Source organism: Lolium perenne, chromosome 7 (assembly GCF_019359855.2).
Source record: "Lolium perenne isolate Kyuss_39 chromosome 7, Kyuss_2.0, whole genome shotgun sequence".
NCBI lineage: Eukaryota > Viridiplantae > Streptophyta > Magnoliopsida > Poales > Poaceae > Lolium > Lolium perenne.
In genome coordinates, this window is record NC_067250.2 from 281,521,873 (window position 1) to 281,539,671 (window position 17,799).

At 50.5% G+C, this 17,799-nt stretch overlaps 2 protein-coding genes across 2 annotated transcripts; one reads left to right on the top strand and one right to left on the bottom strand.

Annotated features, from left to right (window-relative positions):
- Positions 1–1,959: 1,959 nt before the first annotated feature.
- Positions 1,960–17,483, bottom strand: LOC127312516 (putative disease resistance protein RGA4). Its single transcript, XM_071823204.1, has 5 exons — positions 17,169–17,483; positions 16,544–17,078; positions 9,994–12,658; positions 9,680–9,826; positions 1,960–2,243 (listed from the first exon to the last, which is right to left on the bottom strand). The coding sequence occupies exons 2-4, from the start codon at positions 16,940–16,942 to the stop codon at positions 9,729–9,731; spliced, it is 3,162 nt and encodes a 1,053-aa protein (XP_071679305.1). The 5' UTR covers positions 16,943–17,078; positions 17,169–17,483; the 3' UTR covers positions 1,960–2,243; positions 9,680–9,728.
- Positions 5,930–7,549, top strand: LOC139833951 (uncharacterized). The gene has a single exon (XM_071824331.1). The coding sequence runs from the start codon at positions 5,930–5,932 to the stop codon at positions 7,547–7,549; it is 1,620 nt and encodes a 539-aa protein (XP_071680432.1).
- Positions 17,484–17,799: the final 316 nt, after the last annotated feature.

The following is a 17,799-nucleotide window of genomic DNA, read 5'->3' on the forward strand; positions in this document are numbered from 1 at the left end:
CCGCGTCGTAGAAAGCAGATTTAAGTTTGCTGTACAGTCCCTCCAAACGAGGCCTGCAAGGACTCCCTTCAACCGCCCCCATCACCCGCTCCAGCAATAAAATCTTTGGCTCAAGCTCGCTCAGCTTCTCCGATGCATCAAAGCCGAGATAGGAGGATGCTTTCTTGAACAGGTCGGAGATGATGGGCGAGGCGACCCACCCTGCGGCTTTCATGCCCCATCCTATCGCGACAGCTGCAGTCAATGGGTCCGCCATTAGAAGCCCCAAGTTCTTAGCATATCTGAGCGATTTCCTGCAAGTGTTTCACGCACTAGGTTGTGAAGGGAAGGTTTTCTGGAATGCCCAAGGTCCAAGGATATGTCTGGTTAGGGTGTGTTCTCGGTGTTGCTACGTGGTAATCTGTGAGCCGGAGAGCCATCAGCCTGGAAAGAAAGCGGCAATGCTTAAGAAAGTTCTCAACTTTGACCGAGCTGCAGGGTGCGCGAACGGGACGGGGATACAGTACAGTTGCATCCAACGGACAGCAGCAGGTTAACAGCCGCCCCCACGCACAGGTTCAGATTTCAGAAACGAGCGCCACATAGGTTCAGAAACGTGCGCGGGGGAGAAGTTCTCTTCGCTGCAGACGCCGCCGTGGAGGAGAGGAAGGGCCCTGCGCCACTGCGGCGAGAGGGAGGCAGACTATTGACACAGAGTTTCAAGAGTGCAACGTAACCATCAATTACACACATATATTGGCAATTTGGCATCAAATATTTATGATGAAAATCTGTTCTAGCATGTAGAATCTTGTTAGGTAGTATTTTGGACGGTGGTTTGAGTATAGTATTTTGGATTTTGGAGCTAACTACAGTCTTTTGAGGCCTAATTGTAAATGACCGAAGCTATCTACTTGAATGATAATGTAACAACTGATCGGTGTTGCGGCATTTAAGTGTTAAATGCTACTTCCTTCGATTCATATTAATGGACTCAACTTTATCTAGATACACATGAATCTAGTCTAAAAACTTAACTAGATACATACGAATCTAGATAAAGTGGAGTCCATTAATATGGACCGGAGGGAGTACAAAATTTCAATGCTAAGTGCTCTGAAAAATTTCAGTACAGTACCACCTATGCATGTATAATGTATGGCTTTCGGTTTTCAATCTATCCTTTGCCTCTATGTTCAGCTTTTGCTTGTATAATCTGTAGTTCTAATACTCCCTCCGTCTATAAATAGATGCCAAAATTTATTCAAATTTGGATGTATCTATACACTAAATCATGGCTAGATACATTCAAATTTAGACAAACTTTTGGCATCTATTTATGAACAGAGGTAGTACATGAATTCAGCTTTTGCCCGGTTCATTTTGTAATATTAACATACTGATGAATATTGTTCACTTTTTTCGCTGCTGTTTTGCTGGACCGAAGAAACAACGTTGTGTGAATACAGTTAACTGAATTTGGTTGCCCGATTGTGTGAAGAAAAAACAATCTGAATCGCTTCTGGGCGCCTGGGCTCTGTCTCTTGGCTAGCAGCTCCAGGATGCTCTATGTAGCGCAGCAGCCAGCTGGACGCTGGAGGACAGAGGGAGGCGTCGGAGGGGGCTGCAGGAGGCGGCAAAGAGGGACGTCGGAGGGGACGGAGGGAGCCGCCACCGGACCGGAGTGGATGGGGCGTCGCGGCTACGCTGAGGAGCTCGTCGGAGTGGCGGCGGAGGAGCTTGCCGACGTGTTTTCTCCGTCACGGCTACACGGAGGAGGTCGTCAGAGCAGCGTCGGAAAAGCTTGTCGGCATTGTCTTCTCCGTCGATAGTTCCAGATGGTTTGGCTGGTGCCATGCCTTGTGAACTGCAAGGCACCGGATCCCCATCCCCGTCCGCGCGAACGGCCGTTTGGTTGAGCTTATTTCGCCCTGCGAATAGTTCTACCCTACAGAGCAATGTTTTCCGACCAGTACAAAAAGGAAGGAATTATTTTGTACTTTATTCATGCAAGGACGCGCTTATATTTCAACAGTGTATTGCAAACCATATGGAACAAAGTAGATTGGGTGTTCAACATTGTACAGCATTAAAAACCATATGAGACGCCTACGCTCCCGTGTTCATGGTTTCACAACATTATTACAGGACTTACATTTTTTTGGAATTCAGTGCTCACGTTATAAGGACCATAGCCTACGGGGAACAAATACAGTCGGTGTCGATCGCTGGCACACGGTCAAATTTTGCACCGTGTGTAGCTGATAACAGCAGCAGCGAAAAAATTTTCCTTTGGATGGAGGTGGAGGTGAGCTCCCGCGACTCGGGCGGCCCGAGCGCCCCGGTGCTCGACCTTGCACCGGCGACCTCCTCCAACCCCTGCAGCCTTAGGACTAGCCACCCACCACCCTCTCCACCGCTGCTAGAGCTCGACGCCGGCGCACCCTCCAGGCCGGCCGGGGCTCAAGGCTTCCTCTCGGCACGCACGCCGCGCGCCCTTGCCCTCAACCCACAAGCCCTGCCTTCGCCGTTCACCTCCCCCGGAGACTGCTTCGCCCAGTTCGTCCTCCAGAACTTCCACTCCCTGGTATGCACTCCGGTGGCTCTTGGCTCGCCGCTGTTTGCGCCCTCGCCGGTGCATGTTGCGGTGCGCCATGAACACCGCCAAACCTTCTCCTCCTCCTCTGTTCTTGGCATGCTCAAGTTTTGGTTAGGCAATTGTTTCGAGCGTCTGGCTGTTTTCGAGGTTGGCCCCAACGCTTTCCGCCTGATCGTCGCATCGCCGAAGCTCGCCGCGTTCCTGGTTACGCTCGACGGTCTCCGCCATGGTCAACTTGTCGCCCTGTTCTCGTTGCCGTGGTCGTCGTCTGCTCTGGCCGCTCCTGGGCCACTGGTTGGGCCTGTCCCTGATCCCGTGACCCCTGCTCTGGGCGCTTCTGTGTCTGTCTCTGGGCCTGCTAATTTGCTGGCACAGCCCAGGCCTGGCCTGTTACCCCTGACCCTCCTTAGTCAACGAGAGAGGCGCCCGTGCCCTAATCTGCCAAACCGCTCTCTCCTTCCTCCCACGAAATCGCGCCGCCCACCTCTCTGCCTCTCCCTCGATTCCGCTGGCATCTTGCCTGCGCCGCCTGGCCCGATGCCGTGGCCCGTGCCCTACCTCTGCGGCCGCTCCCGTGATCCGCCTCCTTCTCCCTCCACCCCTCGCCAGGCTCCTTCCCCAAGCTCCCGCCCGCCTCCTGCCCCTTTTCCCCTTTCGGACGAGGAGCCTCGGTCCGGCAACCTTTCCCCTTCGAGCTGTCTCGGAGCTCGCGCTGCCATGGATGGCGCCCTCCCCCCTTCCTATTCTCAGGTGGCCGCCTCCCCTTGTAAGCCCCCGCCTCCGCGTCCCGTTCTTACACCACCTCCACTTCGCCATCTCTCCCGGCGCTGCCACCGGTGCCTCTCCTCAGACCACTTCGTCGCTAGGTGCAGAGATCCGGTGCGCTGCCGCCGCTGCCGGCGCTCCGGCCACCGCGAGGGCACTTGTAAGTTACCCCCCTTCTCCTTCTCCGCCCCTTCTTCCCCGCTTTCTCCCTCCACTCCTCAAACCCCTTCTCCTTTGTGTTCCAGGACACTCATGGACGCTGCTGGCAATGGTGCTGACCTGGGGGCGCTGACCCCCCTTTTCTGCAACCTCTGTTTCGGGCGTGACCATCGCCGGTCCGCCTGCCGCCTCGTGGTTCCGGCCGCCCCTGACGCTGCCTTTCCCGGTGCGGCTCCGGTGGCTGAAGAAAGTGACGAAGAAGAGGATCCTGAGGAATTGGTTTTTGAGGACGACGACGGCGTCGAGCCCGCCCCTCTGGTTGCTGCTGCGGAGGATTTCATCCCGCTGCCGGAGGTGGATGTGGAGGAGGATGGGGAGGCGGATGGGGTGTTCCTCCCCATCGTTGACGCTGATGAGTTTCTGGCCGCTCCTGGCCAGCTCAACGGCTCCTCCGCCTCGGACGAGCCTGGAGATGCTGAGGACTTGGCCGAACCGGTCAGGCCAGACCACGTCGACGTCTACATGCCCTTCGTCGACCTCCGCCACTTCGACCACGTCGCCTACGCCTTCATCAACCCGTCCTCGGTCCCCGCCGTCCACGACCCTGACTCCTTCATTCTCCAGGCTGCCGATCTTGCCTGCGGGCCGGACCGGGTCTCCCTGTTCCCCTCGGCGGCCAGCTCACGCGTCGCTGTGTTCGTCTCCGATGGTGACCGTGAGCAGGCTGTGGCAAATGGGCCATTCCTCGGTCGCGAAGCCTCGGTCTACTTCCGCCGGCATGATGAAACGGACCAGCGGTTCCTCTTCGACCACGAAGCCATGGCCGCCCTCTCCATCAGCCGCTTCCCCTTTGAGCACTGGCAGAGACACCACATTACACACTCCTCCGGTCCCTACGCCAACCCACACAACATCGACCCGATTTGTCTCACCGGGGTTGACTTCCAAGCTGTTCTTGTCACCGTCAAAGCTGAATCCATCAAAGACATTCCGCTCAACCTCGCCGTCAAAAACTACTGCAGCCTCGGCACCCTTAGCCAAGTCACCATTATTGACTTTGACGACCTCTCCCAAGGGTCCGATCACTCGTCCGGGCCGGACTTGGAAGATATTCCAGATGCTGCTTCCTCAGCTGAAGAGGAGGATGAGCTGGTTGACCTCCCGGGCGGCACTGCCTACCCGGAGATGATGGAGATCTTTGGGGTGCCACCTCCTCTCGGTGCCCCATGGAGCCCCCACAGCGCCGCTCCCGCGGCGTCGATCGTCGCTCGCGCCCTTGCTAGCGCTCCTCCCCGCCTTCGTGGAGGGAGGACCCATCCTCTCCAAACCGACAAGTGTCCACGTCAAGGCTGCGCCTCGGCTTCTTCGACGTCACGGTGACCGGCTCTGCCGGCGAGCAGGCTTTCTTCCGCGCCGCTGCGGAAAGCTGCCCCCTCCACCGGATGCAAGGGCCTTACGGTGGCAAACTTCGTCATCCTTCGGTTGGCCTGGTGGACTCTATCGCCCTGGTCGGCCCCGCTGCGCCGGCTTTGTCCTCTCCGTCGACGTGCTTTGGTGCGCAGCGCCGCTGCTCCCGGCGGGGAACGCGTCTCCTGGAGGCCGCTTCCGCTACGGTGTCCGGCTGCTCCGACCCCTCTCTGGAGCCTACCTCGCTTGGGAGCCGGGCTGATCACCCCTTCCAGCCCAAAAAGTCCTGCTCTGCTTCTCAGGGACTCTGAGGTGGAAGCTGGAGCCGAGGTCGCCGGCATGACTGCCCTGCCAGCTCTCCCTTCTCCGGTCCGTGCCCTTGCTGCGGAAGCCGCCCCCGTCTCCGGCACTCTCTGGCCGGCTGCGTCTCCTGCGCGCCAGCCTCGTCGCTGCTCGCGCCTCGCCCGCGACTGTTATGTCTCCATCGTCGACAAGGCCATTGCTCGGAAGAAGGAGCTGTTCGACGGCTCCACCGCTGCTTCCTCCCGTCGCCGCGGAGAACTGGTGCCGGACGACCTCTTCGCTGTCGCCATGGAGGATGGCGGGCCTCTGGCCGATGAGGACGTGGAGGTTCTCGCTCGGGCTTGCGACATCAGCCTTGGCGTGGCCCAGGACGTGCCTACGGTGCTCCCTGCGTCCCCATGATTGGCCCTTCCCTTGGACACCTGACTCGTCGCCAACCTCTTCTCAACCCCTACATGAGAACGGCTTCGCCCCTGGGACGGTGCAGGTTTACCTTCTCCGGGCGTCCCCTTTTGGAGACCAGTGCCGCCGATCCTGCTCGTCTTTGCCTTCGCCAGCATGTTGGCTCCTTTTTTTTCTATGTAACTGAACCTGTTCGCTGTTGCTTGTTAACCTGTAGACCTTATTCCTGTTGTGATCTCTATGCCATGGTCTTTTTCTCCCTTCTCCATAGCGTGCTCCCCGTCTCTGGCTATTTTTGTTGCTACGCTAGTCTCCATGTCGCGTAAGCTCTCCATCGATTGCTGGAACGTCCGTGGCCTTGGGATGCGTCAGAAGCGCGATGACGTTAGGGCGGCAATTGAGCTTGCCACCCCCTCCATTCTGCTTCTGCAAGAAACCAAACTCACCGACGTCTCCTCCTTCCTCGCTTCCTCCTTTCTTCCCGCGACCCTTCGATCTTTTGTTTTTAAACCCTCTGTTGGAGCTTCTGGGGGTATCCTCACTGCCTGGGATGACGGGCAGCTCCAACTCCTCCAACACTCTGTCAGCGACTTTTCTATAACCACCACCTTCTCCTCGCGTGCCGATGACCTTACCTTCTCTATTGTCAACGTCTACGGCCCGTGCCACCACGACCTCAAAAAGGACTTCCTTGACTCTCTCAACCACGACTTCGCCCAGCTCTCCGGGCCTGCCGGAATTCTGGGCGACTTCAACCTTATCAGGACTCCGCGCGAGAAGTCCTCCGGTAATTTCAATGCGGTGGAATCTAGCTTATTCAACGAGTTTATTAATGATCTCGCCCTTATCGAGATTCCGCTCCTTGACCGCCAATTCACTTGGTCCAACCAACAAGACCCTCCCATTATGGCTCGCCTTGACAGAGCCCTGGTCAACCAGGACTGGAGTTTTGCTTTGCCAGATTCCACCCTCACTTCCTCGGCTCGTCCCTCCTCCGACCACGTCCCTCTCCACCTCATCGCCTCCTCCAGGGCCCCGCGCAGCAAAGTCTTCCGTATGGAAAACTCTTGGCTCAGCCACCCCTCCTTCACTGCCTCAGCTAACGCCAACCGGTGCAGTGTTGGGGCCGGGCACTCCCACCTCTCCCCTATTAGCGGCCTCTGTCTCAGGCTCAAGCGTATCCGGGCGGCTGCCCGAGTTTGGGCTAAGGACCGTAAGCTCCCGCCTGTCTACCTTCTTAATTGCCGTGCCGTCATCTCCCTCTTTGATCGCTGGAGGAGCATCGACACCTTTCGCCTAGAAAAACGTCTCCGCTCCCTTGCAAAAACTTCCCTCGATCAAAGGTCTCTTGCAAAGCAACCTCACGGCGGCAAAGGGCGAAAATCAAAAAGCTGCGTCCTGGGCGATGAAAACACCCGGTACTTCCACCTCTGCGCCTCGGGGCGCCTCCGGAAAAATCAAATAAAAAATCTTGAGGACCAGGATGGCAATGTGGTCTTCGCTCATCAAGCTAAGTCTGCCATCCTCCATGGTTTCTTCAAGAATCTTCTTGGCACCCCTGTCGGAGCTTCTGATCACCTTGACCTGGCTAGCCTTGTTTCCTCCACTTGTCTCTCACCTTCTCAGGCTTCCGCCCTTGTCCGCCCTTTCTCCCTCGACGAAATCAGGACTGCCCTCTTCACCATGAATGATAACTCCAGCCCCGGACCCGATGGCTTCGGGCCTGCTTTCTTCAAAAAGAACTGGGACCTTGTTAAAAAATCTCTTCTTGACTCCCTCTCCAGTTTTCACACCCTTTCCTCTGACCTGAGACCTATAAACAAATCACACATTGTCCTTCTCCCCAAAAAAGAGGGTGCAAACAAGCACGATAATTTTCGACCCATCTCGCTCCAGGCTGCTGCCTCAAAGTCCACACCAAATGCCTTACCTTGAGGCTCCGCGACCTTATCCCTTACCTTGTCCACCCGACCAAACTGGTTTTATTTCTGGGCGCTCCATTTCTGAAAACTTCGTCTATGCCGCTGACATTGTTCAAAGCTGCCACAAAAGAGCCGCCCCCGCAGCCGTTTTTAAACTTGATTTCCGGAAAGCTTTTGACTCCATCAGTTGGGATGCCTTGGATCGTATCCTCCTTGCCAAAGGGTTCCCTGAGCTCTGGCGGGCCTGGATCAAAAGGCTCAACCACACAAGTCGGACCGCTGTTCTCCTCAACGGCGTTCCCGGAAAATGGATCCAGTGCCGTCGCGGTCTACGGCAAGGTGACCCTCTCTCCCCCTTCCTTTTCAACATCATTGTTGATGTCCTCCAGCAAATGATCCTCCATGCCTCGCGCGAAGGTCTCCTCTTGCACCCTCTCGTCGATGACCTTCCCTGTCCTGTCCTCCAAAGACGCCTCGATGACACTCTCATTATTATCCGGGCCGTTCCTGAGCATGTCGCGAATCTCAAAAATGTCCTCGACAACTTCTCGGCGGCCACCGGTCTCGTCATCAACTTCCATAAGAGTACCTTCGTCCCCATCAAGACCAACCAGGAAACGGCTCTCGCCATGGCCCGTGCCTTCGGCTGTGTTGTCTCCTCCTTCCCCCAGACTTACCTTGGGCTCCCCCTTTCTACCTATAAGCTCAGGCCCTCCGACTTCGCCCCCATCATTCAGAAAAGTGACATGCGTCTCTCCGGGTGGCGAGGCCGATGCCTGCCCATTGGAGGCCGTCTGATCCTTGTCAACTCTGTTCTCACCGCCATGCTTGCCCACGCCATGGCCGCTGGACTCCTCCCTGCTGGGGTCATTGAGGCTATTGACAAACGTCGGCGCGCTTTCCTTTGGACTGGCGAAGAGACCTGCCATGGTGGGAACTGCAAAGTCGCCTGGGAAGACGTTTGTGTCCCAAAAAATCGAGGGGGTTTGGGCGTTCTTTCCATCCGCGCCCAAAACTCTGCCCTCCTGGCGAAATTTCTTACAAAAATTCACTCCGACACCACCGCTCCCTGGGCCTCCTGGTTCCGACGCCGATACGGCTGGAACGATACCAGAGATCTGGGAGACTCCCACCATCTCGACACCCCCGTCTGGAAGGACATTGCGACTGGGCTCAGCACCTTCCGTGCCATCACCAAAGTCTCCATAGCCAATGGGACCTCCACTTCCTTCTGGGCTGACCTTTGGACCGGGGATTCCCCTCTTCAGGACCGCTTCCCCAACCTTTTCTCTCACTCCACCCGTCCTAACATTAACGTGGCTGCTGCTCTGACACCCGACTTCCGCAACACTCTTGGACCGCGCCTCTCGCTGGCTGCGGAGACCGACCTTCGTACCCTCGCCAACGAGCTTAGCTCCGTGACCCTGCGACAGGATACTCTGGACACCCGTTGGGGCCGCCTTGCTAACAAAAAACTCTCGAACAAATGTGTCTACACCAATTCTTTCAGGCATCTAAGAATCGAGGAAGCTGCGGAGAAGTTTTGGAGGAGCGCTGCCCCTCTCAAGTGCAAAGTTTTCTGCTGGCTGGCCTGGAAGAAGCGTCTCCCCACCAATGAGCGGCGTTTTCGGCACCAACTCTGCAACACTGCCGCTTGTCTCTCCTGTTCGCACAATGAAGATGTGGACCACCTCCTGCTGATGTGCCCCAAAGCTAAGGAAGTCTGGAGGTTCTTCTTCCCAGATTTCGACATCAGGGGACCCGCCAATCTCAACGACTTATGGATGACAAAGTGCCGAAGTTTCGAGGAAGCCACTGTCACCACCGCCATCGCCTGGAATATCTGGAAGCGGAGGAATGCCCGGACTTTCAATGACACTGCCGAAGACCTCCTTCTAGTGTCCCGTAGATGCATTGAAGACATCAGACTTTGGGCCCATCGTTGTAACTCCTCTCCCCCCTCCCTCTCTCTTAATAATTGGTGTAACGGGTTTGACCCGCCTTGAAAACTTTAGACCCCCTCTCTTCTCTCTTCCCTCCAAAACATTTGTAATGCTCCCAGTTCCTTTGGTTTCTATAAAGTTGTTCAGGCTGGCGTAAGCCCGCCGTAGCCCCGCTCAAAAAAAAAAACAAAAAAAAAAAAATAACAGCAGCAGCCAGGTTTAAGGGCCACGACTTGACGCAGTAGGAAGTCACAGAAAATGTGATAACGAGCTAGCCATCTCTTCCATCCATTGATTCCTGTCTTGTACAACTCCCATTTTCATCAGGACCTCCGTGTTTCTAGCACCTAGAAAACAGATTGACAAACGATTCGTGAACCAACAATGATGCTACACGAACGCACAAAATGATAATACTACTAGTATACATTATTTTGAAGCGATCTCGAAGAGGGAGATCGCCTTCCATTATAAACGATAACGGAAACAACTACTACTAGTATACTGGATTTACCTTTTATTGATGCGTACGGAATGTGCTTAATCTTTTGCCAACCTGAACCTCCAACTGTTATGCACGAGCTCGCCAACACTTTATCGCAGGTATTCAGAGTGAATTCCTTGATTGACTGCGGTAGTGCAGTGACACCAGCAAAAACACTATCGCAATAATAGATGCCCAGGCTCTGCAGTGACGTAAGGTGCTCCATGGGAGACGAGCCATACAAACAATACAGGTCTATGTGCTCAAGAGACTGCGGCAGTGCTGGAAGGGATCCGCAGTCTGAGATCTCCAGAGTGTGCAGTGATGTCAGGTGCTCAAGGCAACACGAGCTCATCGACACATTGCAGCCTTTCAGTGTGAATTTCTCAAGAGACGGCGGCAATGTTGGAAGCGACCGAATATTCTGGCAGTACGATATCTTTAGGCTCTGCAGTGATGTCAGATACTCCACGTAATCTGGCAAGGCACCCCATCTGCAGTGCTCAATCACGAGCTCACGGAGACGAGCGCAAAACGCAACAAGTTCAGGGCCAGGTTGTGGGATGCACTCGAAGAGATAGAGATGGTTCACGTGCTTTAGGCCACCATCGTGCATCCAACTTGGATACCTCGGACCTTGGTAACCTTCGAAAATCAGTGATTTAAGATCCTTGGGTGGGTAAAGACCCTCTAGTACCTCTGCCTGAGCTTCTGAACTCGCTTCACCACTCTGCCATGACATTTTTAGTGCACTGAGCCCTTCCTTCCCGGCCAGATTGGCCTTGAAAGCTTCTGCCTTGCTTTCAACATTTTCCAAGCCTTTGATCCAGAGTTGGCCGCGAAGTTTGTTTAGGTTCTCGAGTTGCTCTAACTCGTGGCCTTGTTGCTTTCTTACATTGAAGACTTTCATCGATAGGAGTGACGTCAGCTTGCCGATGCTTGGGATATCCACATCTTCTGAGAGGAGTACATGCCGCAAATTGATGAGGCCACAAATATCTTCACTAGAGGAAAACACCACAATCTCAAAGCAATCAAAATCTAGAATCTGCATGTGGTATAGCTTGGTAAAAGTGGCCGGTAAAATTATCCTTTGAAGTCTAATATGAAAAAGTCTAGCCCGTAAAGCAAGATACCTCAGGTGCGTTAACTGACCAATACATGCTGGGACTCGCACATCTAAGGAGACAAGATCTTCCTCCTTTGAATATCTGGCACTTATGGTGAGCACACGTAACTTCCTCAGCTTCTTAAACATGCACTTCAGGCCTTGCTCCCCAACTGCTCCTGGTATATTTTCACCACCAATAATGAGAGTGCGTAAGTTATCTAATTGGCATATCTTCTTAATGACCAATTCTTCATTATAGGTCTCAATAAATATATGTCGGATGTTTGGAGGAACTTCCACTGCTGGACATTTTCCTTGCAGTTTCCAACTATTTTCGATTCTGAAACAGTCGCTTCCAGCGGCCTTCTCCGCTAAATCATGCAACAGATCATGAACTAAATAGTAGTCCTTCTCATGGGGATATTCCTTTGCTTTAAGCTGCAGAAACGAGGCTGACACTAGTTCATCAAAGTATTCCCGACAAACATCTTCCATTTCCTCCTCTTCACTAGTGCATCTAGCAAACCCTTCTGCAACCCATAGCTTTACCAACTCGTGACATTTCAACAAATGTCTTCGAGGAAATATACCACAGAAAGCAAAGCATCGCTTGACCTGCCCACGAAGGTGATGGTAGCTCCACCACAGAGCTCCCATGGTCTCGTTCAAAAGGTCCCGGTTTCGAACGCTTCTCCAGAACTCAACGTTTTGCCTTAGACGCAACTGTCCTCCGACTATTCTGGCTGCTAGAGGTGACCTCTTCAGCTTTTTTGCAATCTCTTTTCCAATGCCTTCCAATGTTCTACGAGCATGATCATCAACACGTACGCCGTGGAGCGCATAATGCATGAGCAAATTGCAGAAGACATTTTCATCTAGGACTGATATGGGAATACATCTCTGCTTCGCGGCACCCAGAGCTAACAATGCATCTTCAGTTCGACTAGTCACCAGGATCTTGCTTCCTGCCTCTCCAGCCTTCAGCGGTGAGAGTATCTGTTGCAGATTCTCAGCCTGCGTCACATCTCTAATATTGTACCAAACATCATCTAATACCAAAAGGAAACGTTTTCCATGCAGTTTCTCCTCCAACATATCTTGCAAGGTGTCACGATTTTCCAATTGAGGGCACAAAGTACCTGTAGCAGCCTCAAACATCTTCATGTAAATGGCATCCACACAAAAATCCCGAGAAACATGAACCCACATTACAAGGTCAAAATGGACATCCCTTTTCTCACATGCACAAACAAGTTGCGCAAGGGTTGATTTCCCAGAACCGCCGATGCCATGAATGCCAACTACAGAATAACATGTAACACTATTGATGTCAGGCTGACCATAGTCTTCCTTCTCACGAAGCATTGCTACGATCATCTCACAATCTTCATCTCGCCCAATTATCTTTGATAGAGGCCGCGAAGTAGTGACACTACCTCGTGAGTTGGCAGCAACAACATGGCTCTGGTTTGCACCACTTATGCTTGGCAGGTTCATCCGTTCCAAAACTTTGCATGCATCATTTATGACTTCTTCTATTATGTCTAGCTTCTTTTTCAACTTAACTTTTGACATACCACTCTCCTGCAAAACAAAATGGCACTTGAGAAACCATTGTAAAGTAGAAGCGCACATTAAAAAAACGAAGGAAATTCATTTTTGTAGCTTCATTTGCACTAAAGCTAGTCGAGATCACATCTCCATGTTCGATACACCTTCTACTTTTTTTTTGGTTTTCTCCTCTCTTTGATGATAGTATCATTCATAGCATGGTATTTGTTGTGTTCTACACGGTTTGGGTAGAGAATGCATGCGAGATTGTAGAATACATGTGCTGAAGTTTGTATAGTTGCCTTTTCATAAAGTTTATAGAAGACGAATAAGCTTTTGTATCTTTAGTCACAACAACAAGATTCTTTTATTCCCTCGCAATCCATCAATGAAATTCTGTATCCATGTATCATTCGCATAACTTCGTCCAAGAACATAAAACAATTACAGAGCGTGTGTAGCTATAGCTAACACTGGTGAAAAAGTCCACATATGCACCATGCATGTAGATAAACTCGATAGTCATCAACCTACTGACATGACCTGAAACCCAGTTGTGTCAAAACATTTTTCTACGAGAACAAAAGATAAGTGATTGAGAGGAACTTTGCTAGCATTTATATTGCTTTGGATGGAAAATCATCATTGGTTGGGCGAGTACTGAAACTTGACATACCAATGCACACGCATACTCAAACATATGGGATGGATGGATTAATGTTATTTTGTGAGAATTGATCAGTTGCCGGGTACATACGTACGGATAACTAAATCCAGGCGACGTTCATCCCCTCCGTTACTGGGTAGCGATAGAGTTAAAGGTTGAATCAGATCTGCTGGTCATCAACTCGACGAAGCACCAGAGGGTCCGAGCTTCCTATCGATTCTGTTTATGCGCTCGTGTGTATGCCCAGTGGAGCAACGCCAGGCGATGGCAATTGGTCCACTGTTACACGGATTATGATGTGATCAGATCGATCTGTTCACGGAATCGATCGTGTCTATTTCACTAAGGTTAACATGTGCATCAATGACATTTAGCTAATTTATTTGGACTTTGGACCATTCTGAAGCGTAGTGCACCTGAAGGTTAAGCCTCATCTTGGCTAATGGCCGAATATTCAGTTTAATGTCAGTTTAGCAGTGTGCCCCCCTCTAGACCCTGTTGAATGGGGGCGATCCGTATCTGCCTAGATATGGCCTTTTTTCGTGTTTGTTGGTATGCATTTCTATAACACTTTTGGCCTACAACTCGTCATTATCAATGTTTTTGTCGCCCTGATGCGTTAGTCATTTACTCATTTGTGGCTTAGCACAATCTACTACCACATAGGATTTGCTCGGCTCATGTAAGGGAGGGACCAAGACTGTAGCGCACATTCGGCTCACTCTAGTGATTGTAGTCATTGTTAGGTGGTCCAAGAATTATTTGTGATTTTTATTATTTAGGTTTTTTTACTGCTATTCATGATTATTTATAGATGGGTGAACCTTTTCAAAACAAAAGGAGCCATTTATATCATATAGATCAAGCCAGCTGAATAAATCAATGGGTTTATCGATGCAAAACTATGAAATCTGACTAAGAGATAAATGGTTATGAGAAGCTATTTTTTTTCGAGGATGGTTATGAGAAGCTAATTAGTCCAGATTATCGCATATCCATTGTGTTCTGTTGAACCAAACCCTTACATGCTAGCTCTGCCAGGTTGCCTGTGCTAGTGATCGAGCCCATCACATTATTGCAAATTCAAAAAATGTATGGTTACGTAACCAAGCAAATTTCTGTTGTTGCCGCTTTTTGCACGGAAGGTTATGGCCGCGGAGTTGTAAAGCCAGTGTGCCCCAAATAAACCAGAAAAAATAAATGTTTTATATGTTTGAAATGATGTTAGGTCTTAAGATAAACTTCCTGAAAAGTGAAATAATCACTATAGGTGGAGATAATACTATGGATGAGTTCTATTCCAATATGTTTAATTGTCAGGTGGGAAAGCTTCCTATTAAATATTTGGGGATTCCTGTGACTTTTTCCAAGTTAATAAATATTGACTGGGATTTTTTGGATGCAAAAATGGTCAAAAAGTTGGAGGCTTGGATCTGTGATGCTGCCTCATCAGGAGCTAGATTAACCTTGTTAAATGCTTGCTTCCTCGGGGATTCCTTCGTTTTATATGGCTATGTTTTTGTTAAATAAAACTTTTGTGGAAAAGTTGGATAAACACCGTAGGAAGTTTTTTGGGGCTGGGAGGAAAAATAAGAAGGCATATTGCATGGTTAAATGGGCAAGAGTATGTCGATCAAAGAAAAAGGGTGGTTTGGGGGTCAAAGACCTAAGGAAACAAAATATTAGTTTATTATGTAAATGGTGGTGGAAAATCGAAAAAGAAGATGGCTTATGGCAAAAAATTGTACCAGAGTAATATTTGAAAAATAAAACGGTGGTGAATGTGAAACCTAGAGTGTCTGATTAACCTTCTTGGAGGGCTTTACTTAAAGTAAAGGATTATTATTTGTGTGGAAGAGAAGTGGTACTAAATAAAGGAGATATTGTGAGATTTTGGCTTGATCCCTGGGAAGGAGAAGTTTCCCTAGCGGAGAAATATCCTGGTCTGTTTAATATATGTCACTCTCAGGAAGATACGTTTGAGCAAGTAGTTGAATCGAATTTCAATGTTCCTTTTCGCAGAAGGTTGAATCCTGAGTTATTGTTGCAGTGGAATAATATAAGCTAAATGCAGGGCTTATTAATAGATCTCAGGTTTCTGATGGAATAGTTTGGAAGTTAACTGCGAACTTCTCGACTAAATCCATGTATCAATATATGGAGAGTAACTTGGCTGGAGCTAATAATAAGAGGAGTTAGAAAGCTAGGTTACCCTTCAAAATTAAAATCTTCCTATGGCAGGTTCATTATGATGCCATCTTGACTAGAGAAAATATGAGAAAGAGGAATTAGCCGGGTTGCCCAAACTGTAGTTTCTGTGATAATGCTGAGACGACAAAGCATTTGTTTTTCTCCTGTGGGGTTGCTAAAGTGATTTGGGGTGCTGTGGGTGCTTGTGTAGGAGCAAAAACATGTCCTAGATCGTTGTGGCAGAGTTTAGCTTGGTTATATGCTTATTTACCGGGAGATGAGAGGTTCTATACTCTGCTTTTGGCAGCAATATGCTGGTCCATTTGGACTATCAGAAACAAAGTAACATTTGAAAAAATATGCAATCAAATCTCCTGAGGTGATCTTGTTTACTATCTGTTCCTTTTTAACTTACTGGGCAGGCCTTTACAAAGCTGAGGATGCAGAGAAGATCAGAGGTGGTGTGAAGAAGCTGATTACCATGGCGGCAGATTTGGCAAGGAAGACTCAGGAGACAGTCCTGGTACCTGAGATACTGATGATTGAGGATCGCGATCGACATGCTGCTCAAGTTTGAAGAACTTGAGTCTAGTTGTTGTTGCATGTTAGCTTTTGGTTTTGATGGCTGTACTATTTGTTAAACTCCTTGTTTTCAGTCTTAGTGTTGATAGGTTTTTGCCCCGTAGTAGATGTTTCGATGACGATTCATCTGTCAGCGGGTTTCCTATCGATGTAAGGGCGCTCTTTCTTTCCTGTTTCCTTTTGGTTTACATCGAAAGTGATATTTGGACAATGTATATTTCCGTTATAAAAGTAATGGAAAGGGGAGTGGCCCGCATTGAAAAAAAAGAAAAATAAATGTTCGGCGATAGCAATACTAACATCTCGTCATGTATCCCTGCGGTCTATAATACTAAGTATCATGGCTTTGGTTTAAATTTGGATATTTTTGAACTAAAACCCCAGCACAGACATTTATTCTAGATAGGAGGGAGTAATACTTCTGCATATAAAAACTTTTGGAACCGAGAGAATACAAGCACATAGAGGTAGGGAATGACCTTATGTTTTAGTGGAGAGCTCTTCGCCGTCGCGGACCAGATCTCCTTCAAGCGACGTGAAGGCCCGGCGACCTCTGACTTGAGCCTGTCATTTTGTATCTTCTTCTCAAGACGGTAATACTCAACATCATCCAAGATTTCTTCTGCGTCGTAGAAAGCGGATTTAAGGTTGCTGTACAGCCCCTCCAACCGAGGCCTGTAAGGGCTCTCCTCAACCGCTCCAATCACCCGCTCCAGCAATAAAATCTTCGGCTCAAGCTCACTCAGCTTCTCCGATGCATCAAAGCCGAGATAGGAGGATGCTTTCTTGAACAGGTCGGAGATGATGGGCGAAGCTACCCACCCTGCTGCTCTCATGCCCCATCCGATGGCGACAGCAGTAGTCACTGCTTCCGCCATTCAAAGCCCCAAGCTCTTGGCAGTTCCGAGCGATTTCCTTTAAAGAAAGATTTCTTGGAATGCCTAAGGACATGTCTGGACATGGCGAGTTCTCGGTGCAGCTATGTGGTTATCTGTGAGCCGGAGAGGCATCTTCCTGGAAAGAAAGAGACATGTTTAAGCAGGTTGTTCAAAGTTCAGGTCCAACTTTGACCGAGCTACACGGTGCGCGCACATGTGTGAATACCTATTGGAGAAAATGATCGAACACCTTGTGTACGGTGCAGGAGCGAGGTGGTCTCGGAGGGTTGATGGGACGTGTGACTTGCGGCGAAGGACGAAGAAGTAGAGTCGCCGACTAAAGGGTGGAGCTCGAATGGTGGTGCGGAGGCAGCAAAAATGTGTGGTTGGAGATGCCGACGGCCAGATCCAATGTGGGCGCCCCTGCGGGAACTCTGGAGGCTCCCAAAAGACGGCGACATCGGCGGCGGCGGATACCCTGCGCGTGGTAGCTAGGGACACACGATGGCTATTGGTCAACATCGAACTGGGGCTGCAGCCATTCCCGGGAGGAGTGGGACACCGAAGAAAGGGCTAGGTTGCCAGCATGTGGTGTCCGCCTTTGGGTATCATTGGTGCCGCGTTGTCCAGGCTTGTGCGAACCAAGCCAACTCGATGATTGGGATAGACAAGGAGTTGCATACAAAAGAGAATTTTAGTGCATCTCCAACCCGGGCCACCCAAACGGACGCGGCTGGGCCGTCCGTTTTGTGCCGAACGGACACCCGAACAGAGGCGCGTCCGCGTGTCCGTTTGGGTCGCACCTTGCGCCCAACGCACGGACGCACCGCATATGTAATTAAAAAAACAAAAATGAA

Bases quoted from the DNA above. Each gene is read 5' to 3' on its own strand.
- LOC139833951 (XM_071824331.1), top strand. From the start codon at position 5,930: ATGTCGCGTAAGCTCTCCATCGATTGCTGGAACGTCCGTGGCCTTGGG.
- LOC127312516 (XM_071823204.1), bottom strand. From the start codon at position 16,942: ATGGCGGAAGCAGTGACTACTGCTGTCGCCATCGGATGGGGCATGAGA. The intron at 12,659-16,543 runs GTCATTCCCTAC...TTTGTTTTGCAG, and splicing joins GCTCTCCACTAAAACATAAG to GAGAGTGGTATGTCAAAAGT. The intron at 9,827-9,993 runs GTAAATCCAGTA...TCTGTTTTCTAG, and splicing joins TCCGTACGCATCAATAAAAG to GTGCTAGAAACACGGAGGTC.